The sequence below is a fragment of the Falco peregrinus genome, chromosome 7 (assembly GCF_023634155.1).
Source record: "Falco peregrinus isolate bFalPer1 chromosome 7, bFalPer1.pri, whole genome shotgun sequence".
Lineage (NCBI taxonomy): Eukaryota > Metazoa > Chordata > Aves > Falconiformes > Falconidae > Falco > Falco peregrinus.
The window spans coordinates 15,041,483-15,066,536 of record NC_073727.1 but is presented as its reverse complement, the minus strand read 5'-3'; the positions used below and the strand labels follow the sequence as shown (position 1 = coordinate 15,066,536).

Genomic DNA, 25,054 nt, shown 5'->3' with positions numbered 1-25,054 from the left:
AAAGAGGAAAACAGAAAACATTTTTAAATATAGAAAGAATTCTTTTTTTCCCCCACTGTTATCCTACAGTTGGTCAAATTATTTTTTTTAATAAGGTAGAAAGCCTTGAATTCAAGACCGTAGCAAGAGATAGCTCAGAACCCTACTACCCAGATAAGCTCCTGAAAGGGATGCCATGGCTCTAATTCATGTTCAAAATCAGATATAAAGGCATTGAATGTATGACATAGTTAAGGTTGATATTCTTGTTGCTGGGCACTGACAGCTTTGTAAATTTAACCTGAGAATGAAACTAATTTAATTTTGAAAACGTCAAAACCTACTGACACTTCTAAGGATCTCTCTCATTCTATTTAGATTTTCCTGGAGGTCCAGGCTAACTGAACTGGAAGAGTTAGGTGTTTTTTTGGAGATGGAGGGGTAGCAAGAGGAATCAAAGATCCATGAAGAAAAAGGAAAAAAAAGCCTTAAAAATCACACAACTCTACTCACAGAATAATGGAAAAATGTCTTCAGTTCAAAATATTATACTTAATAATTTAACATAAGTAATATGCAAAGAACAATAACTGGATAATAAAGAATATAGATAAAGATTAAAAAAAAGTGCAAGATTTTTAAACACAGCTTTGAAGTCTATTTAGTATTAAAGGTTCTTATAGTGTAGCAACACTAACAGCCACAGTTTGGCATCAATTACTTGACTGTGCTGTTAGAAGCTGCTGTAGATTCTCATGCCATCATATATGCTGCTGGAGAACCGCTGGTGGTTGCTTGGCTTCCTCAGGGTTTCTGAATTTTTCTGACATTTTTAGAGTCAGATCTATCGTTTCTCAAAGATGCCCATATCTCCTCAGCATTTTTGTCTCTCTTTAAAATACAATTCAGGGTAACAAGGTTAGCAGACACAGCACTCATCTCACCAATACAGTTCTTTAAATACTAGAATGAGAAACCAGTTCTCCAGCCTTCGGATACATCAAGAGTTAACTCCTATTGTAAGAAGGGTGTGATTAGTAGCTGGAAATCTGCCTGAGTTTAGTACATTTGAGGATGTTATTACGATTTTCAGATATAAAATAATTAGCTGATGATATGAGCTGACAGCTAATACATCTACAATAAACATAAAAAAAAATATTTCCAAGCGGATGTAGAGTATGTGTTCCGTTTCTAGCTGTTTGATATGGTCTGTGTAAGGAGCTAGGACTCGATACCAGATGCTGTATGTTCTACAAGCTTTTTCTGCAGATGTCTGCAGCCTGAGAAAATCAACAGTGCTTTGAATAACACTCCTAGTAAAAGCATCTTCTTGTCAGAGTCACTGTATGATATAGGATATGAATCCCACACAAGTGGATGAACTGATTTTAAATAATACCATCTGACAATGGTAGAAAAAAATCCCTCTTCGTAGGTCTGACAAAGTCCTGGAAATGGCTGTTAGCATCGGGAAATAAAGTCCAGCCCTCTGACAGAGACTACCCATCCCTTGTTTGTTTGATCAAATGGAAAACTAAATTTAATGATTGCTTCTGAGGTTCCAGAGGCAAATCTTCAACAGCAGTTAACTCTGCTACCAAGAAGCCCCTATCTTTGCCCCTGACGTGCGCCACTCAAAAGAAGAGTCTGGGAAAAATGTTTGAGACTTATTTGAAAATAAAATATATGCATCTTAATGTATTTTTTATATTACCACTTTACATTGCTTTCTTGCCATTACTTTTAAAGAAATCTCTTTTAGAACATCAAGCATGTTGTGTATACGACAGATACCCTTATACCAAAGAAATCCTAAAAGCTTGCCACTGCCTGCATACAAAAGTGAAAAGAGCTACACCTTAAGCCATAAATCCACACGTTCACTCGAGAAGAATTTTTTTCTTTTCAGAAATAAGCCTGTGGCCCCCCACTTGATAAAGCTTTTACTGAATTCACATAAATCGATGTCTGAAATTTATTCTCTTGCAAAATTAATATTTTTTCTAGTGAGAGTAGCATGGTCCTGTCTTCCTTGAAAATTTAGGTCTAGCTGTGGATGTACTTGTTCAAGCCAAAGTAGCAGCGATGCCTGATTTCTGCCACGTTAAAGTCAGCTAAATGTGAATCCCAGATTATTAAGAGTGAAATGTTGATCTCAAGAATATTTGTAAGATTAAAGTTTGCATGTTCAGTCCATGAGGACTTTATGTAAGGTAGCCATCTAAACATGAGAAGCATTACTGTTTTTCCTGAGTATTCAAATTAAAATAATCTTTTCTGATTCATTTAATGAAAATGTGTAACTGTCTAGGTATCCTCAATTTTAATCAAAGATGGAAAAGCAAAATGCAAGAAAAGAGAGGAGACAAAAGTTAAAGCTTGAAGGACAAAACTTACAAATGGAAACATATGCTACCTTGTTATAGTTAGTAAACTGTGCCGGCTTATTATCCCGGCTGTTCTGGGTCTGTTTTCCCTTGGATTGGGTAAGGATGCACCTCCCATTTTGCAACATGTGGAGCTTAATTATAGTACTTTACCATTTCAACAGACACTTCAGATGCTTAAATCTTACTGCTTCTGATTCCATAGCTGTGACACATGTGTGAAGCTATCACGGAGTGCAATTTTGCACAGCAGCCAGATCATATTCTTACGGAAGAATACAGCAAGCAACATTGTAGATAAAATAAACCACAATGACTTGAGACAAAATGAAAGACAGAAAACCCTGTTCCTTATATACATAAAACGTCTATTGCAGGAAATACCAACAGTTACAGATTACAGAAAGTGCAGAAGCTGGAAAGTCCAATTATACGCTACCTAGATTTTTAAAGAGTTTTTAGAAATTTGAGATGGTTTATCATCTATGTGTTTTAGAAAAGTTGTTCTATTTCCATTCTGCCTGCCATTTTAATATCTAAAATGGGAAACTTCAGTCCAGAATCATAGAATGGCAGAATAATTTACACCAGAAAAAGTTTGGGACATGTCCAGAGATCTCCAGTTCAACTCTTTGCTCAAAAGCAGTCCAATTAGATCCAGTGGCTCAGGACCTTGACCAGTGAAGTTTGGAGTATCCTCAAAGTTGGAGACTTCCTCAAGCTCTCTGACCAACCAGTTTCAATCTTTGATTAAGATTTTTTTTCTTGCATTACGTATCGGTCCAAATTCTGCCCTGTACCATGCACACTCAAGGAGGGTCTGGCTCTGGCTCCTCCATATCCTGCCGTTAGTCAGCTATAGACAGCAATACAATTTCCCTTTAGCCTCTGCTTTTCCAGGCTGAACCAGCTCTTCCCAACCAGCCTTTTGTCCTACGTCAGGTGATCCAGCCCCCTAAACTTCTTGGTGACCCTCTGTCAGACTCACTTCAGTATGTCAAAGTCCTTCTTGTACTTGGGGGCACAAAACTGGACGCAGATTCCAGACGCAGTCTCACAAATGCCCAACAATGGGGCAGCATTATTTCCCTCAAGCTGCTGGCTAACCTCTGGCTAACGCAGCCTGCTGTGGCTGCCCCACAAGCTGCTCTGTCGCATGGGGTTACTGCATCCCACGGTTACTTTTGTTGAACTTCCCAAGGTTCCCATCAGCCCATGTCTCCAGTCTATCAACAAGATCCTTCTGAACGGCAGGCTTCCTTTCCAGAGATTTGACTGCTCTGGGATTATGACTCAATATTTATTTACCACGCTATGAATTACTGCTTTTATTTCATTTGTAAGATTCAACAGCCAGTTACGTCTGAGTTTCAGGCATAAAGAGAAAGAAATGCTTCAAGAAAATGCAGTACAAAGGGAGACAGCGACCCTGGTTAAGAGATGTCCTATGCTTACTTCAATGCCATGCACATTAATTTGCATGGAAAGCTGATAAAACTAAAATTACATGAAGATGCACACTTTGCATTCTTCATTGCACTTGTATTCTTATTCTTATTGTCAGTAATAAAATGATAGCTCCTCTAAAAACCTGCCGTAGGATCCAATTTTAAGGACAGTCTAAGCATGAGGTTGCACGTGTAGCCCTATCAGAATGAGCTGTGAAACCAACAGTGCTGGGATATCTAATATACTTCTGAATTCAACAGGAAGCAATGTGGTCACTAGTAGATTATCTTAATGACCTTCACCTTAGGCAACAGATCATCTGGCTTTCCTAATGACATCTGAACTCCAGTGTGAACGTAGGTGGGAAGACTTGGCCCCTGGTAGCTTTGCAAATGGGAATGAAAAATGACAACACTTGTACTTAGGAACTGGGCAATATGTAATCAAATCTCATGACATGCTAGCCTTCAGGCTGGAATGGACTCAGAGGAGGAGGATGATACATAGACAGTAACTACTGAATTGAGATTCTTGATTTTCTGCTTAAGTGTCTGTGACAAAGGTTCACAAAATCTTATCTGAATTCAACTAAATACCTGTGGCAATATAAACCAGAAGTTAGCAAAATGACCTCTTTACTTCCGAGGAGAAAAACTGCACTCGCCCTGGCTAATCCTGTGGTCAGGAGGAAAAAGGAAAAACAAAAGTCCAAACTAAAAACAAAAGGAGGAAAGCAAAGATCAAACGTACATAAGAAGGGACAGAACAAATCTCCATTTAGCCCAGGCTCCAACTGTAGCTAGCTGTGAAGGCTTAGGGGCTAGTATAACTACAAGATGAGCTTATAATAATTATTTCCCTGAATAGTCATACAGCACCCAGTGACCTGTGGCTCAAGCACTTTCTTAACCAAATATGCCTTTGTATTCAATATCTTTCAATAGATTCCTGCCACCCCCCCCACCCCCCCACCCCTTAAGTAGTGCTATTCAATAGATCTTAGCTCATTTTGGCTATATTTAGCTGGAGTGCAGCTTGGAAGTTACTTTCACTGCTCCTCTGTGTTGTCCATACGCTACAAGCTACAAACCGTGGATGGAGAGGCTGTGATGACACATGGCTTGCTCACTCTGCTATCGAGGGTAAATGCCAATTTGAAAGAAAGGGATCCTCAGTAATTCTGTAGAAGGTATTTGCAGGGCTAACCCATGAGCCTGATTAACACTAGGTTTTGGTTCCCTGCTGGATTCTAATACTGAGAAAGGCATTGTTATTTCCCTAGTGAATATACAGAGTAAGGAGAGGAAGAAAGGGGCCTCCCTACTATACCTGTCATGTTTAGCAATAGTAGGTAAATGAACATTCAGATAAATTAATTTGGCACTGCCTTATGTTGAGACGTGCATCAGCCTCCTACAGATGAAGCAGGGAAAAAAATCCTTTCGTTAGTATTGGTTTGTGAATGTTCTCACCTATCTGTTAAATCCAGGACCTTACTGTTACTGTTACATGCAGCAGCTAAAATAGAAGACCACCATCAAACCCCCTTCTATTTCATGCTACAGGGAACCTTCTGCTATCGTCTTCACTTGTTAGAAGACCTTATTTTCTTCCACAGAAAGGTTTTGGGATACGAACGCTTAAATGGAAGGAAAAAGGAATTCAGAAGCAGGCATTGAAGCTTGGTCGAACAGTGGCTGATGATCCACGGTGCTCCTGCACCACAGAGCTTTGTAGGTGGGAGCGAGAGAAGCAGGCGGTTGTGAAGGTTTCTGCCAAAAAATGGAGGTCTCTGTGCTGAGGTTTCAGTCTCGCTCTTCATAATAGTGTCAGAAAATCTCTTCCTTGCAACAGGTGAGAAGTGTGAATGACTTTAGACTAATTCTGTGTTTGAAATTTTTGTGTAATTTTCACTGGTGTGGCCAGTCTATGGCTTTTTCTTTTGAGTTTTGTGAATCCTGTGCAAAACAGCCTCAAAAATGGTTTTATGTGAGTGACTAGTTCAGGAAAGCTTGAGATGTTAAAACACTTCTCAGTATAGGCCTGGTTAACTTATCCTAAGAAATAAACTGTTACCATTTTTTCTTCATTCAGAAAGGACTTAAATATTCAGGTAATGGAGCTTAAAAGATTAGTTATTTTGCTACTTAAAGGTTCAAAGAACTGAAAAAAATAAATTTTTTCCCCCCAAAACCATCTGAATTACATTCTGTCTTGTAAAGATTTGCATCATCACATTTCTACGCAACTTCAGAAATACAAATCATTATCAGTGCTGATTTGTTTCGTTACTTCAAAGTACGACAGCAATTTCAATAACGTACTACAAATTTTCTAATAATAACCTAATACCAATCAATAACCTACAACAAATTGCCAGATTTCAGCATCATTCCTTGTTCCCAGTACTTCAACATTTACATAAACAATAACTGTGTTGTGAGTACCAATACGTGGTGACCAGTCTATCTAAGCCACAAACACGTTAAACATAGGATCACAAATAAACACAGCATTAAAATACATGTAGAAGGAGAATGTTTCCCTAGTCTTACATTTAGATCTTAATCAAACCCTCTGTGGAAATAATGTTTACGTATATGTGTGTCTACATTTAATTATGTGTGTGTGTGTGTGTGTGTATATTTAAAGTTTCCTTCCAAAAGTTGTTACAACAGTCATTTGTGTGTCAAAAATACAAAATGCAACAGCCCAGATTCTTCCTCTTCCTCTGAGAAAGTAAACAGTGGCAAAAAAATATTCAAAGAACTAAAAGACAGGAAAGCAAATAACACCTTGTCCTCCCAGCAAAACTGCCCAGACTTGCAGTATGAGCACTGTTCACTAAAATGCTCTAAACCAAACAATATTTTACCAGGACTGAAGACCCAAACAAACAGCACACTTTACGTAACCATAGCAATCAACCCCAGTGTGAGAAAACCCTAATAATCTGAGATTTTTACCACAGTAAAAAGTCCATTGGTATTGCAGCCTGTAACAAGAAATCTTTTCCACTTGATATCTTTTTCCCATTCCAATGAGAATGACACAATATACAGACATACAGATAACAACGAAAAACTGTTTCTGTTTATTTTCTGTTTACTGTTAACCAATTCAACCATTACCCAAGAGAAACACTGTTTTCCCAGTATCCCAAACACTCCCAAGCAACGTGTAACCAGAGAAACCATTAATACCAGCAGGCTTATTTTTACACCAAATAATGGTTACAAACACTTTGATACCCAGACAGCTAATTTACAGTTGAGATGCTACTAGTTGTGCTATCTTTGCAGTCATCTGGAAACACTGGGCTGATGCAGTGAAATTAATTCCCTCTATATTTGCATTCCTAACTTCGGTAAGTATGTCTTGCAATATTGAAAAAACCCACTGCCTAGAGAATAAAGGCTTTTTTTCTTGACTGATGTTCCATCTACACTCCTTTTAATCTTTGCATCTATGTATATCAAAAGAAGCAGACAGCATACAGGGAGCTGGTGACCTTATAGACTGTTAGAGATCATCACTACACTCTTTCATATCATCAAGGTCCCACTGCATACATAGAACTTCAGTCTCCAAAAACAGCCACCCCAGAGGCACCAGAAGTACTTTTCCTAACATCTGATGAATTACACTCAAATGTGACTCAAATGGTTTTGGAAAAAAAAAAAAGAGGGGGGGGGGGGGGGGGGGGCAGAGAGAAAAGAAAAGAAAAAGCATTTTTCTCTCTGATCTAAAGAACTAACTTTCCCCTGGATCGTTTCTCCCTTGTTTCTGAGTAGGGAAGGTGCCCTAAGTTACTGGGATGTTTAAACTTGTAGGCAGGTACAATTAAGTGAAATTCAGGCCAAACTGTGGCAGTGATGCACTGAGCTCTCAAAGCAGCTTATGTGGGTGGGAAAAGGAGAGCCTGGGGTTTTTTTCATCATTGTCCCAGAAATCTAGTGTTCTTGGGCAGGAATTTTCCCACTCCTATTTGAGTATATTACTTAGCCATTTTAAGTCCCTTTTCAAATTCAAGGCAATCTCCTCTTATTTGACCTGCACACACAGATGAGGATGACACCGGTTTACCTTAGGGCTGCAATTATTTAGTCCATACAATAATATATCACAAGGTTTTCAATGGTATGGCTTGTCCTTCTGCGTCCCATCACTGGGATCCCTTTGCCAGAATTTGACAGTGCTGGGTAAACAATAAGGAACCTTATTTTCTATCCCCTTTTTTTTTCAAAATTTAATGTCTTAAAATTTAAGGCTAGAACTTGAGTTGCTGGTGTAAATGATGTAATATCAGAAAGCTGCAGTTGTACATGTGGACCAGCACAATATAAATGGATGACAGAGCTGTGAGAGTATTTTTTAGAGACAGCACAAAAATGTAACAGGGATTACATTCCTATTCTCAAGTGAACCTGTGCAGCCATGCTTACTTGTAGCCATATAGACTCCATCCCTTTCCTAGCTCCCCAAAATACAAGCCTTTTCCATTTCTAACGCTTTTAATCTTGGCCTTTCAGCCTCCACTCCCCACATATGGCCAGGACAGAAGCAGAATGGTCACTGACAACACAAAGAAATTCCCTGCAAGACAAATACATCCCGAGGAGCCTACAGAACTGTGTAGCTCTCTGTAAAGAAGACACTAACATTTCATCAGCTGAACAGGTCTCTAAACTCTGCTATTTATACTGCCGAGGTGTCCAGTAATTACACTGGGAGATGACACACTCAGCTCACATGCAAAAACCCAAAATGAATTTAAACATTCTCATCTGCAGACGAATCTTATCCCAAGATGCATTCCTTCATATGGTGTGGCTGTTAAAATAGAAAAAGGTTATAAATTGTGATTCTAAAAATTAATAAATTATATATCTGGGCACAATCTTGTGAGATAACAGAAGTCACCGCACAACTACATGCAAAGATTCTGTCCCAAAACATAGATTCTGCCAACAAGAATCTGAAATAAGAAAGTTAAAACCAATTCTTTCTGAAGAAAAAGTAAATTTATCATAAAAATTACATAGCAAAAAAAGATGTGCTCCGAGCAACAATGCACTGATGCTTAGTAACATAAAACTTCTCGGCTTGTCTGCCGGCATGCAGTTTCTATTAAGTATGTGTTGTCTGTACTACAGCACTAAGCTTTCCATATGGGCTTTAAATCAAATTCCAGTTTGTTATTGATACACCCTGCATGAACAGATACTCCCTAAAGAGTAATGACCCCACACAGCACTTACACTGGCATAATTTTCGCCAGCCAAACGAGCACAGTAGTACTTAAAAGGCCTTAGAGCTCTTTCTAAATAATTTCCTGCTTATTTAATTTGTACATTTTTCCCCAAATTATTAAAATTAATCGGAGTACTTCAACCCCGTCTTCGTATCCTCCCTGAACAGAAGAGCTCATACATTTTTTTCTGACTTACGCCATCAAATTTTAGCTGTCCCAATTAAACGACGTGCCCAAGTCAGCATGGAGCAACCTGTGCCTGTGCTCCTGCCCTCCGAGCCTTCCAGAGAGCACGGCCACATCCAGACCGTGTGGTGGAAAGAGCTCCTGGCCCTGGCTAGCTCCCAGGAATTGTTTGGGACAACATGACCTGCTCAGGTCAAAGTGTGACCACTCAGAAGTTGATCGTATTCCAGTAGGAAGGAATCTTCTTGGTCACTGTCTAATTTACTACTACATGCCCAAGTCTATTTTATTTCTGAAATAGAGTGGACTTCCAGAGCATAGCTCCTCGTACCCCAAGGTGCACTTAGGTGTGTTTAGGGGTCTGTAATTTGTAACACAAATTAACCGTGTCTGAACAAAGACAAAATTAAACAGGAGTAAATAAACCTCACATGAAAAAACGATATATTCCAAAGGCACCTAAACTTCATTGCAATATATTGTGTTTTGCACAGGACCCATAGCATTTCTGTGAGCTTCATGCAGATATCCCACTAACAGAAGCATACTAATGAGCAGCACAGGAAAAATCACATCCACAATGAACTTCCTAGAACAACAGTATGTACCTGTAATTTTTAAATACCTAATGTAAGCCATAGGACAGTACGCCTTAAAGAACCACAAGCTTCTGTCAATCCCTTTCCATAGGGATGTAACTTAGTTTTAATATTTTGATGGCTTCCAGCCTGCTTTCAAGGTAGTGTAATCTTCTAGGGAAGTTATTTTCCCTCCGCTGTTTATTCAAACTTGCAATGTACTATGAAAGCATTATGGTAGCTACTGCAACTGAATTATTGCCATATAACATCTGAGTGTTGGAAATATACCCCTAAACTAGCAGTCAGAGTGACAGAAAAATGGTGTTTCTCTTAATCCTTGGGGAACAAAAGCGAAACAGAGCATTCACAGCATGATGCTCTATGCATTCCTCTGTATGTCAGTTCAGATTTCTGAGGGGAAGACTTTTTCCTGGTGGGGGAGGTATTGGAACAATAAATCAAATGATAAAAAAATTTGATATTTACAGACTGAGAAAGAAGTCAGCTTTCCAACAACATTGGACTTGACGTTTTAAAATAGCTGTACTTGATTTTAACAATGACATGGAGAATTTGATAGTGGTTTTCATAGAAAAATGCAGAACTGGAGTTACCATTCACAAAATCACAGCCAAACCTGCAGCCAGTTTTACTATGGACAGGTCACCTGTGAGGTTCAGAGTAGCAACATAAGGACACAAGCACCCAAATCTGCATCTCTACCCAAACTTCAAAATACAGAAAAATGCAGAGATTTTAAAATTTACATGCCCCTTCTTCCCACACCAATTCAGTCATATCCCACAGGAATTCCCACTCCCCCCTCTAAATGATTTTTAAGAGACAGAGGAAAGCAAAACTGCAATCCACTTGCAACATTTCCTTTCTCCTGGATTCTGTCATACAATAGGCACAGAAGAGAAATGGAATTCCAGAGTACCACCAGCTCTGGTTCTTCCAGAGCCTAGCCTGGAATAATAACAAATAAAAACAATAACAAAGGGGTGTTAGGTAGAGCACCAGTACATATGTTGTTCGCAAGAGACTGTCACCTGTTACAAAGACAACTTCTATGGTTTGGATAACTCTCCTTCACACACTCAGTTCAATTACATCTATGAGCAAGAATAGTTTATTCCATCTATAACTGCTCTTACCCTGAGCAGCAGCATTTCACTGGTGTTTCACTGCTGTCTTAGGAGGGCAAAATACTAACTGTTACAAAGTTAGACAGAGATGCTATTCCAGTTTTTAATTTTTGTTTTTGCCAATACAGTTGGCAGGTTTGCCACTATTTATTGCTATTATTGAAATTTTTTGTAAGTCATCTAATCACAACGTACCGATAACATAACCATGTATTACGACAAAGTCATGTGAATTTTGTTCTTAATTTCTGCCCTGTATTTCAAGAGCATTCCATTTTCCTTTGCACGTTGCTATTATTACTGTTTTAGAGATAGTCCCTTCGGTTCAAATTAAAACCAGAGGATACATCAATAAGTTCTACATACAGTCCTAGAAGAATGTCCTTTCTTTTTAATATGACAGCATTAGTGGGTGGTTTCAAGTCAAAAGTGTAGCATCGTTTGCTCTTCGTTAGTAATGTCTGAAAGTGCCTTGGAGCTTTGCTCTGCTCCTCTGTGGTACATATACAGAATAGACCTCACAGAATGGCAAGCGATGTCGTGAAGTCTTAGCTCTAATTTTATAAAATGTTTTAAAAGAAATGAGTATAAGCAATATTTTCTTTTTGTATCATAACTGAAACCATACTGCTAAACAATCATATCCTGTTTAGCCCATAATGACATCAGAAATACATGTTTATCATCTGCTCTGGACAACTTAGCATGATTTTGGCCCAAGGCAAAGTGGAACTGAAATCTTTTACAGTTGTCCAAACCAAGATAACCACACATTTCTGAGGTAATTGATACCTAAAAGGAACACTGCCTTTAGGTTGTAATTCATGATTCAAGCATGCTAATTCCTTAAAGAACGCTGTTAAAGTGTCTACTGGATTTCCTCCAAAACTTAGTGTGGATTAAACAATCTACTGCACAAAGAAAATGTGATACATGAGATTAGCCCATCCATTAACAACTCTTCCTTTAAGAATGGATCACATTTCCTTCTGTCTTTGATTCCCTTCCACCTACCTGAAAGTGACGACGACATCCCTAACAAAACAAAGCCAAAAATATGTTAAAGATTTTGAATAGCAAGTCTTGAGCAATCTTCCATGTTTTGTCATTAGTTTTAAAAACTAATAAGAAAGAAAATACATAGTAATGACTTCATACCGGTATATAATTCATGGATCTGTTCTAAAATAAGTAGATCTTTATTTTTTTTTAACATGGGAACATATCAAGAGTTCAGAAAATCTAAAAAAGTAGATAAGAATTACTTTATATATATATATACACACACACACACACTCACTCTACAGTTCATGAATTACAGTCTAGTGAGAATAAACAAAACATGTAGTCAGATGAAAGGTAACTATTTGATTACAGGAACACATTCCTTTACAGACAAACATTAAGTCAGATTTGTCTTTGTCTAGGACAGGGAACCTCATACTTCTAGCAACTTTTGCAGGTTTTTAGACCAAAAAATTATTATACTGGAATGGCAGAAGAGAATGTGAAGTCAAGCACATAACCCATTCATTCAGAAAAGTGCTTTTATGTATTTTAGCTTGTACAAGCTCAAAGTATTTGTCTGCCTTTATGCAAAACAGTATTTTGCATAAATATATAAGAAAGCAAAGCAAAGCAAAGAAACCATCAGTTTCCAAAACACAAACAGTGGTTGGGAACAACTGTTCTATGACACTAATTCTTAGCTGTGGAGAAAAGGGATTTGTTCCTAGCCAAATTCTTACAGAGAAGAGATTCTTGATTAGGTTTTGATTTCTCCACATTACAGAGGAGAAGGAAGGGGAAACAAGACTGGGAAAGTCCCAGTTCTGAAAAGGGACTCCATTAAGAAGAAAAGATGAGAATTACACCCAGGGAAGCATAAAAATATTATTATTTCCTAGAATTTTCCATGAAATCCTTTCAGTGAAATGAGACTCTAGCAGTCAAATATTAATACACAAATATTACTCAACAGATGAGCCACCTCGTCATAGAAAAGAAAATCAAACAAAATCACCCAGCTCCTAGCGCTGAAAGGGTATAAAAACCACTCTAAAAATAACAAATTTCCAACAGCCCTGTGCACTATATTGCTGTCTAAAAATGGATGGAAATTGGCTGAAACACCAGTGTGGAATCATGAGCATGCTCCCAGCGCAATTCTGCCTTTGACATCTAGTTGCTCACACAAGACATGAGGAAGAACTGAGCAACTGAGCATTGAACAGGGGCCATGGACCGTTCTCTGTATTCACTGTGGACAAGACTACCGAAAAAGGCAGGGTAGTCCTGTCCACCTACAGAGAATTTGGCCATAGGGATCCAACCCAGGCCATGTCACCAGAGATCTGGCCCTGGCCTAGTTCATTAACTCATACAGGTACAGCCTTTGGATCTTATACATACTTCAGAGCAAATTACATTGAAGAAGAAGCTCTACTGATAGAGAAGACATAGGGTTGATAAGATCTATAAGGCATACTTGCTACAATGAAGTATTTTGTGCCAGTATAGCTAAACCTCAGCAAAACCAAGTAAAACTGGCATCAAAACCAACCGGTATCAGTACCACCGTTCCACAGGCTCCCATGCTAATACAGCTAAACTGCCTCTTGATCCCACCCAGCTTTTTGAGAGTGATGTGGTACTGCATCTGTAATGTAGACATATTTTTTCATAAGTACACCAGTTAGAAAATAGGACTTGAAAGAAGGATGGCAATGGCATATACTGAAGCATGCTTGCACAGCGTATTTTAATTAACCTGTAATTTGTGTTACATGAAAAGAGTCTTCAAATGCTATTGAAACAATTTTCTGATGAGACAAATAATGAAAAAGAAAAAAAAAGATTGTGAAAAATGTGTGAAATGTTTATAAATAGAATCTACTTTTTACAGGAAGGAAATACAAATGCATGACCGACAGAAAGATCCATAACTACCCTTTCATAATCTTCCTTCTCAGCATGTGTGCTTAAATATCAGGAAATACTGGAGTGAATAGGGAAAATATGGAAATAGGATTCCTTTAGACCATCTGGGCAAAAGGAAAAGACCCCATGTAACAATTATATAATATGCAACATGAAAAAGGCATCAGACCAGCGTGATGTATGAAATATTTCACAGTTTTCTCTGCTGGAGTTGGGTACCAGTAAAAGAAAAAAATTACCTCCATCCGCTCTTGCTTGACATCATCAATCTCATCATCTTCAAACATAGCTAAGAGCTCTCCAGTCTGGTCAATGGAGTTGAGAAAGTCTTGAGCAAGCTTCTGCCGTTTGTTAGTGTTATTACTGCTGAATTTGTCTTCACAAAGGTAAGCAAAGAACAATAAACAGGTTATTTGGCTTCTCCAAACATCAACTGATGTCCCTAGGAGGGACATTTTAGAATCAGATGCACTATGCAGAAAAAGCTTGTTCTTACTGTCCCTGTACAAGCTGTGCTACCCGACCAAGGTGATATCACTGCTGTGCTGCAGTACAACGGTAGTGAAAAATCACCTTTAGTGTTTTCTAGGATAACCTAGTGGGTTTTTGCAATCTAGAGAAACCTAGTTTCCTGCTCATGTATCATTATTTCTTACTGAAGGATCCACAGTGGACAGAGCTGTAGAAGAAACTACACTTCTTTGGTTGCACAACACCATGACTCACAGAACGGAGTAAGTAGAGGAAAAGTTCTTTCCTCAAAACATGCAGAGCATCTTCATTACCTACAGGCTAAAGCAAACCATAACACAAACATTAAGACGCAGTTCCACAGGTGACGAACCATTGCTCTACAGTGATAAAAAACCCCTAGAGATGCCTGGCATGGTGATCTCTCTGTTTTTCTAAACAGAATAGCAGCTATAAAGACAGCTTCACAAAACTAAATTAATGGCTTCAATTACCAAAGCCTGCCAGAAAATGCAATCTTTAATTCCCAGATGAACTGCATTTAGGAAGCATTTCATGAGCATCTAAAATGGCTTATAAAAATTATTTCTTTGTTTTTAATAGTGACACAGATCCAAGTATTAAAAGAACCAAAGCTGTCAGGTGGGAAGCTGTACTGCCAGATTGCCTGTGCGAAACAATACACTTTCATATGTGGTGAAAATAAAATGCCACAGGCAAATTAAATCTCAAATGAGTTGACAAAAACTTATCCCTTGATTGATCAAGTCAAAGCAAGGAGTACAATTTTTACCTAACATCAGTGTGGATGCTCAGAGGAACCAAACACAAGGAATTCATTGTAAAGGGGGAGATAAAAAAAAAAGGCTCTGAGAAAGGAGCTAAGTTAAATACAAAAAGTTGTGTATGGACATTGCTAGATGTTAAACAAGTATGGCAAGGTTTAGATTTGCTATGATAAACTTTAACCTAACTTTTTACTAGGAAGTGTTAATTCTTTGATTAATATAAATCAACACTTTATACTAACAAATTATATGGCATAAATTAATACATTTTAATGCAAAGAGCTTTTCCTTTAAACACATTGGTTATAAAATCTGTGACTTGCTCACGGAATAGGGAAACAAAAGTGTTTCCCATTCTTTAAATTACAGATTCAAAATACAAAATGTTAAACCACACTAAAAACAAACCCAGGTCATATATTAGTATTCAGTGACTTCAGTTTATGGGATTTTTTTGTAAAACATGTGAAAACCCTTTGATAAGAATTTAACAAATGTCCATTAAATTGCATGCAGTAGCTGCCACATTTAAATTACACATGCTGAAATCAATTAGCCCTTTCTTTAATCAGCGCCAGTTTCTTACTTCAACAGAGTTCTGACATTAAGTAGTCTTACTTATCATTTGGATGGTATGTGCCAATACTTACTTCAGAAGTATGTCAAACAGAAAAGCAGAGATTTTAAAACAAATTACTCTGAAGAAAATATTTGTGTGTCTTCAACTATTAAGCAAGACATTAATACTTTGTATTGAGCTGTTCAGTGCATTTATAATCTCAAGCTTCCCCCAATTTAAGTGATTTCTTTTTTCTACCTTCAAGGAGGTCGTCTTCTTCTATTCCTTTGACAACTTTGGATTTATAATCTCGAAAAAACATGTATTTTAGCAGCCTTCTAAGCTTTTTCTAAAAGAAAATAAATGCATTTATATTAATTACTGTCATATAGTTACTTTGCTTTCAGACTAACTTTGTTACACACAAACATATGACTGTGTAATACATTACTCAGTAAATATAATTTTTTAAAGTGTTCATAATTTTTGACTGCAGAAAAACCATAATTTGAAAGTACATCAAGGTCAGTGAAAATTCCCTATTAATTATTATTCATTTGAGATCCTTGGTATTTTGCTTGCCAACTTTGAGAAAGAAATGGGTTTGACTTTCAGAAAGCAGAAATTCAGAAACCAGGCTTCTTCAGGGCACTCTAAAAATCTTTGCTTAGTTTGGAAATGCAAACCTACAAATGCATATTTTCATGAACTTTGACATGCATATGAGGGACTATTTTCTGCATAACCTTACGCATCACATCAGATAAAGCAACTACAATTGTTTTTCAAGTTTTGGTATTTTTTAATCTTGATACGGTTTTGGTGATTAGGTTTTGCCTATCAAAGAAGGAAAGAAAAATAAAGGGGAGAGAAAAGGGGCAGGGAAAGGACAGGAACTAAGGAAGAAAAGGAGATAAAGGAAGAATAAAAAATGTTGATAAAATAGTTGACAGTAATTTTTTAATAATTTTAAAATTTGAAGAAAGAAAATAAATTTAATCTTTGTATGGGAAATTGTTTTTCTAAAATTGCTGTCTTGCTCTACTTGCTATCCAGAGAAAGCAAGACCATCTCTACATTTGGAGATTTTAGTGAGATAAAGCGTAGGAAAAATATTATAAAGGAAAATCAAGACAGTATTTATTGACAGCCTAGATGATGAAATGTTAATGGCCACATTGTCAAATGTTACATCTCCATCCTGCATAACCAGGGGGACATTAGAATGATTGATTTTTAATGAAAGGGATAGAAAGGATAAGGAACAATATTAATACCTTTATTAAGAAATTGTTTTGAGCTCTAAGGTACATTACACCCACCCTAAAGCTTGGTTGAAAAAATCTATTGATAATTAAGTTACAGGGAAATAATGAGAATTAATTAAAATGCTATACAAGTATTGTACTGGGAGCAATACAGTACAGTTGCAGAGAACTATACTTTTAAATAAAGCTATTCCTGATGATGGACTCCTTTCACATATATTAAAGGAAGCCCTTTAAAACACGATAAGCAGCTTACTACGTAAAGTAAGAAATTTCTGATGTATTACTTTACCTTATCTTTGCGCATTAAGAACAGGAGATCTTCAGCAGAGATGACTCGAGCTCCTCTCAGCTGAGAAACTTCAGCCGCTTGCTGCAACTAAAATAAATAAATAAATTAGGATGGCTGTTTCTGCGTTAAAAATTTATTCACCAGGGTTTGTTTTAAATAAGTTCAGATAATATTTTGAATGGTCGTGCACAGCAAAATACAAGCTATGCATTAAAACACAAGCTGGGACTCTCAAAGGTGTCACTCACTCGGCTCTTGTTAGCCAAGCGAATAACAATTTTACAAAAAGTCTGAAAGACTTGACAAATCTCAAGCAAAAGCTTTTTTGTTCATATTCAAAATGATTGCTTTTAAAAAGCACTACATCCCCTTTTTTCTTTTCCTGCACCACATTATATTGGAAAATGAACGTATAATTCTCTCAGGCAATGTAAAAATGCCAAATTCTTGCCATAGCACTTTATCTGCAACTGCTGAAAGGTGGCTGATCCCTCTCACAATTTTTTAGAATAATAAATATTAATTTTAAACAGCTTACCTAAGTATTTTTTGAAAGAAACTCTATCCCTACTTGACTTATCATTAGTACAAACCAGACTCACATGAAGAACTTTTTTAGGCATACTCTTATTTCATTTGAGAGAAAGAAAATGAATTGATAGGAAACACTGACTTTATTAATAAATAGGAAAAACTTTATTGACCAGACCAGGCCGTTCAGATATGAGTAAGATAAAGATGGAATTAAGCAACGAATGACACAAAAAATTGATAAGAGGTTGCCAAAGGAGTGTGAAGCAAGGAACTGTCCTCACCTCCATTGCACCAGCGCCTCCAAAGGACCTAAACTCCTCAACTTAAATCTCTTTGTGAGGGACTGAGCACATCAGCTTTGGATTCACCTTCAGTAGGTTCAGGAAATCGGGCTCTTTCATACACAAATAGTTCATATCAAACCCAATAGAAGATTAGAAACCAATCTTGTGCAAGCCGATTGAACTACTGGGCTAAGAAGGTCCAACACAAATGCACAAGAGAATTCTATGGGATTTGCTTCTTTCAACTCACTAGCCTTTGGTTCTGGCATAAGATGACACTGTAGAGGAGGTTGGATAGAAAGGATACTTCCCAGCATGGAATACACCTTTATCCTCTAAATTCAGAAACATTGTCCATAAGGCAAGATTTAATCATAGTTTCTTTGCTCTTATCCTCGTTAACCATCTGATGGATGAACTGACAGTGAATATTAAAACTCATACACACCTGTAACACAATCAATAAACAGCAATTTAATTTATTTTCAAATGTCTCTATATTATTCTTTCAGAAATGCATTAATGCACCTGAAAATAATTTAAAGAAATCCTATCCATCATACTCACACTAGCAATGGTTTCACTCAGTATCACTGGCTGAATAAGTATATTATTAATCTGTGCTCCCATGCTGCTATGACTTGAAATAGGCCTATTCAGAAGTTAAAAAGATCAACAAAAACAGTAGCTGTTTCTAATATCCAAAGGAGGAGGGGCGGGGGGAGAAAGATTTTCATTTTGGCAAGTGTTCAGTGGGCAAAAGATTCAGTCCATAAATCATAATACTGGACTGCATTAATTTTTTTCCACACTAATCACATGCATACAAAACGTTAACTGTGTCTTGTATGCACAACACAAAACATACTGCGTGAAGAGTTTCAGATTTTCCCCTTGAAACCCTCTCCTGGACCTGGCAGTCCCACAGACCAGAGAGATTTCAGGAATTCAGAAGTCACAGTAATATAATCTTACTTGAAAAATGTAAGAATGTGAAAAACGATAGTTCTATTTTTTTGGCATAAGCAAAAACTGTTTCTTATTCTGATTAGTTTGAGGGCACATAAGCTACTTATATTTCTAACATAAAATATAAAGAGCTGGGTAAAAATAAATTTACCAGGAACGAGCCAATATTCATCTCTAGCGTAAATCTATTGCAGTTAATGGATGGATGCCAAGGCTGACTTTGGCCCTGCTAAGCTTAAAAGTGTTACAAAACCTGACCTTAGCATGGTGATAACACAACACAGCTTTTCCAAAAATCATATAAAACACCGGCAGAGATATCCGACGTGAAAGTATGCTCTAGTTCTCTAACACGTATAGGACCGTAACTATCATCTTTAAGGTCACTTCCAACCCAAACCATTAAGCCACTCTATGATTCTGTAAGTCATTAATTTTCTTACCATAAAATTCAGAAATGTTAATTTCTGCGTGTTGCCGAAATACCTTATTTTCCCAAATGATAAACACGTGACAACATGATTTAAAGCAAAGGTGGTGTGCAAGTTGCTTCCAGGAACCTCCCAGTGAAGTAAGGGAGAGTAAGGAGAGGAGGCCAAATTCACATCCCATTTGCATCTAAGTCAATCTTGAATAAACGCTGTTTACTTTCACCGAGTTATTCTGGGCTAAATGCAAGATCAAAATCTGGAACAATATTCTCAGTTTCAACTGTAACAATGAAAACTTTATTCTCTTATTGCCTCAACTTTTGCATCTATTTTATTTTAAGGAATGAACACACAGCATTTAATTTCTTTGGCTTCAAGAAAGCGAAATACAAAAATAATTACTTCCTGTACAGTTATAAAATATGGATTATTTATCCAAACAGACCATAATGAGCTCTGCACTGGTACACATATTTACCTGGGAAACCAGGATATGCTCCGGTAAATATGTATCCAAGCAATTAAAAAAAAAAAAAACACATACCACACAACCGAGGTTGGGGGGAAGATGTATTTATAGTTTTAACACACACGTAATTGACTCCTTAAAACCTCAACGTGAGTGCTTCGCTATAATTAGTATTATAACAAGCTGTCTTGTTGGACTGTCCTAGAGTTGCCATTAATATGCAACAAGCCCCAATTCCTTAATTTCCGGAGCTGAAGGCCTTGTTGAGTCATTACCGTGGGCATGTTACATGATGGAGGAGGATTTCAGGAAGCTGTACCAGAGAAACGATCCATCTCTGAACACCCGAGCATTTATCATGTCGGAAAAGCAATTTTCAGCTATACAACCTCAAAGTCAGGAGGTCTTGCACGTTTCACTGCAGTGGGGGCATGGAGGGGGGTTTACTCTGTGAGCAGCCCATGATAGGCATGATATAAAAGCTACAGTAACTTTTCATATATGAGGTTACTATATAGCAAAAGTGAGGACAGGGCAAGGATTTCCCACCATCTCCCTTCTCCAAGCCTCAGCGATATTCGGTGCCACTCACAGAATCTGGGGCAGCAAGAGTTCCAACATCCTCACTATCTTTTCCTAGGTTTTTTAATGATTAAAATTATTCAGTCCACATTACAAAATAATTTGTTCGGGATAATCTTGAGAAACAGCAAACAATCCAAATTACGTAGCTTTTGAAAGAAAACCAGGCTAAATTTCCTAATACCAGCAGACAATATTTGAGTCCTCGGAGTCTGAATATCTTTTCTATTACAGCCAAATTATGAACCCCTAAAAGCGAAGTTTAAATAACGGAAGTGTTGAAATGGCTTTAACTATAGAGCGCAAATAGCTCTGTTAATAATTAGGAGTTTATGAAAAATAAGTGTATTTTACAATTTTTCACATTACAAAGAAGGTAGTATATACAGTAACTATATTTTAAACTCTAAGAAAAAATGGCTGGGGAATAATATTTTAAAATGTAATCACTGGTTTAATGACTTTATGAAGTTAACTTTCTTGGCAGGATGAACTGAAGTATGTTAACAGTCACCTTACGGCTATTTTCTTTTTGCAACTTCTGCGAATTATAGATTTGTTGAAAGGAGTATTCATTCTCCTATGACAGAAGCACAGTGACTTCAATGGTACTGTCTGCTTTTCTTTTTTTTTTTTAATAATTATTTTTTCTTCCACTACCTCCAAAGTCAACAATCACCAATACTTCTTCTACAAAACTGTCTTGATGGACAAACAGACAAAAAGCTGGAAAACAAACATACTATGTTGTGACATAATCCTTCCAGTTAAACTGCAGGACGGAGTTGAAACAGTAATGTTTGCATGCCTTGAAACTGCTGGGAGCCAAGAATAATGCTTCGGGAGCTATAATTTTGTTTTGATTCTAGAAGAAAATTAGATCATAGTTCACCTGGCCGATTTTTTTCTGCGGCAGGGAAGTTTTGTTATTAAATATGCATGAAAATGTCCTATTTTTTCATCTTTTCTAAAGCAAAAGTACGCAACTATAAAAATACCAAAGAACATCCTGAAGTTAGATATAGTGCTGTAAATGTATTCTAAACAGAACATCTCAATACTTTTTTGAAGGCAATTAAATAGAAAAGGTAAATACAGGTTTTCACTTACAACTTTCCATATAGAATCTCATGTGCTGCTAATGCTGACACCCGATTTTCTAATTCTCACGCACACAGGAAAAATATAGAATTTGATTTCACAAGTCAGCACAGGGATTCATTTTATGCAGTTAGTACATCCAGGGAAGATAATTACATTATGGAGTCCATTAAAGCACTTGAATAGGGAATGATTTAGGATCACCACACAAGGGTTAAACAGTGTGACAAAATCATCACAAGCTGTCCAAAACAGAACTTTCATCTGCAGATTAAAAGACAATCAATTTTCTTCTTACTACTAGTATTTGTTTTCAAATCTAATATAAGACCAGGTGATTATGTGTGACTTGAGAAGATAAAAGCTCTGCATCATGTTTTAAGGCTTTAGAGAATCATCTAGGTTGGAAAACACCTTTAAGGTCAAGTCCAGCCATAAACTCAGCACTGCCAAGTCCACCACTAACCCATGTCCTTAAGTGCCACGTCTACACACCTCAAACATCTCCAGCAATGGTAACTCAACCACCTCCCTGGGCAGCCTGTTCCAAGTCTTGACCACCCTTTCCATGAAGAAATTTTTCCTAATATCCAATCTAAACCTCCCCTGGCACAATTTGAAACCGTCTCCTCTTGTCCTATCGCTTGTTACTTGGGAGAAGAGACCGATCCCACCTGCCTACAGCCTCCTTTCAGGTAGCTGTAGATAGCGGTAGGAGCAATTTCTTGCCTGACATCCAGTGAATTTCAGTCCACACAGATCATGGGAATAAGAAAACATCAGTTTATACCCCCCAGTCCCTGGCATTCTGGCATTTACTGAGAACTTGTTTTCAAGAACATAATTTGGTTTTTGGTTTTTGTTTTTTTTCTTAAAGAAACCCCTTACTCTAGTCTCTGAAGTGAGACTGACTGCTTCATCTTGCCTTCAAGCAGGTGGCAATGGCTTTTGATTTCCACACTTCAGCCAGCCCCAAGAGCTGGAGCTGGACACAGTCTGCAGCCAGTTACCAGCAGCTGCAGAAGAGTTATTCCAAAAGCAACTCCAGCAATAAGCAGGTTACACAAGGACTCTTCCCTTTCGAAAGCATGAAGAGTATGTCTACAGGTCTGGCAATTGACAGTGGTTTTGACATCAGAAGCAACAAGCAGTTGATATAAATGTAAGAAGTCAGGCTGTTCTAGCAAAGACGGGAGAAAACTGCCCTTTCCTCAGCTGCCTTCAGACTGAGATTGTGTGAAAGTCAACACCCCTACACCTCATCCTGCACAGTTTCAACCCCGCCGCTGCTATCAAAGACCCCTACAGATGAGTATGATGAAGAGAAGATGTCTTGTTACTATTCCCGTTTATTCAAATGGAACATTTAATATCATTTTGGGCATCATCCTTTCTCTTCATTCTACTGACAACCCATGTACTTCTTTTAATGACAGAAAAGGTTGGAGGGTTTTTTGTTTTGGGTTGTTTGGGGTTTTTTTTTGTTTTTTGTTTTTAGCAACACAGTACAATCGGAGTAGAAAAAATGCAATGAAAGAAGGTACACAACTTATAGGGAGTGAAAATAGCAAGAGCAGAACACCCCGCACCTTGTTTGAGCTGATGTTCTTCATGTTACAAACAAGATCATTCAAAAAAAATATACAAGAAAAAAAATCAGACAGATACACACAGCCTTTAGAAAATGACATGGACTCAACCTGTGTAATGGAATGGGCTAACAGAAAAATGCACCATGGTCCTGGAGGTTACTTCTGGTGTATCCACACTTTAACCCGCGGGAAAACCCTGCAACTGGAAGGGGAAGGCTTTCTACTGACCAATGTTATAAAATTTAACATAATTAAACAATTCTAACTTAAAGCACATACTATTTATTTTCAAGGAAATGTACAACTACTACATCAGAAGAGGCTGGATTGTATTTGGCCACCCAGGGCATCTTCAGGCTGTACCCCCCTGTGCACCTCTGAGCAGCAGACTGCCAAAGCACAGTGACACATGGGGGTACTCTCTCATGGGTGCAGACACCTACTAGATTTATGTCCATCTGATCCTCACGTTTATCAAGCTCCCATTGGAGTGAAGCTCGGCCATTTGTCAGTCACCCCCCAGTTCAGTATTACCAACAAAGTTGTTGGGCATACCCTGTGTCACCCACCCAGGTTGCTGAAGAAGACACACAGGCCTTGTTACTCTACTCTTTACCAACATCTAAGAGACGTGTTGCTCCATAGGAAAAGGGAGGGGGAAAAGTAGGTGGAAATCTTTTCTCATCTGTGGAAAGATGCAATTTTCATAACAGATTCTGCATGTTTGTCCAGCTCATTGGGTACGGTGTAGTAACTCCTGCAGTTCAGTATGCTGAATCCCATGAACTGGGATTAAGGAAAGATGAATCCTTGTGCTCTATATTTTTTACTTTTAGCAGGCATAATCATAGCTGAGCCCCACATTTGTTGATACTCTGAGCCATTCTTGTTTAAAATATAAGCAGGCACAATTATCAGAAAAATGATAACTTCTTTTTAAAGCCCAACAGCCTAAGCTCTGCTGTTGAAAGCAAAGATTTGCATCTATTGGAGATGGTATAATTTTTTAAAATTAAATGGAATAAATAAGGAAAATAAATTTCCAAGTAAATAGTGAAATTAATATTGCTAGTTTTCAAAAGATGAGCTTTAAATCAAGGTCTTTAAAAAACAAAAACAAACAACTCTTCTTTATAAATAATTTAAGCTCAACTTCTTAAATTAGAGCTGCTTGTTGCATTTTCTGTCACACAGGGAAAAGAACTTAATGCATTTATGAACAATAACTACCTTTCAACTTAAGTTTCAGGCATGACATTTTCTTATTTTTCCTTCTTTCAATTCTAATTCCAAAATCAACATTTTGGGCCAATATTTTATACCTGCAATTCTTCTACTCTCTATGAAACAAAAGAAACCCTACTGCTCGCCTCTCATTTATAGCAGGCAGTACTGACCAAAGTGACTTTATACCAATGTTAAAATGTTAAATTTTATACCAATGTTAAAACCATAAAGTCTCCAAGCGCGGAAAAGTATTCAGACTCATTGAATCCAGTTTTAATTTGGTCAAATTATTCAGTGGCTCCATAGACCTTAATTCAAGATCTGGTGTAGTGCTGGAGATGGCTGCTGCTGACGCTCTCTTCCACTGCCGGTGATAACAGCAGGCAAGAAAAACTTGGAAAATTCTATTCTAGTTGTTATTATTATTACAAAGATATATATAAAAAAAAAGCTTGAAAAATATCATCCAAGGGGAAATGACAGAGTAGTGTTGTCTAGAACAAAGAAGAGACCATGAAAAGTCTGTGTGAAATGTGAAATTTGCAGGTATGAAAGATTCA

The 25,054-nt window shown here is 37.5% G+C and overlaps 1 protein-coding gene across 6 annotated transcripts in view; it reads right to left on the bottom strand.

The window, feature by feature from the left end:
• The window catches only part of SUPT3H (SPT3 homolog, SAGA and STAGA complex component), a 277,928-nt gene that overhangs the window by 73,306 nt on the left and 179,568 nt on the right, over positions 1 to 25,054 (bottom strand). For all 6 annotated transcript variants that reach the window (XM_055810080.1, XM_055810078.1, XM_055810079.1 and 3 more), the window contains 3 exons: positions 17,306 to 17,392; positions 16,004 to 16,094; positions 14,167 to 14,303 (listed from right to left, as the gene is read on the bottom strand). In XM_055810080.1, the coding sequence (XP_055666055.1) occupies positions 14,167 to 14,303; positions 16,004 to 16,094; positions 17,306 to 17,392 (315 nt within the window). The remainder of the gene's footprint in view (positions 1 to 14,166; positions 14,304 to 16,003; positions 16,095 to 17,305; positions 17,393 to 25,054) is intronic.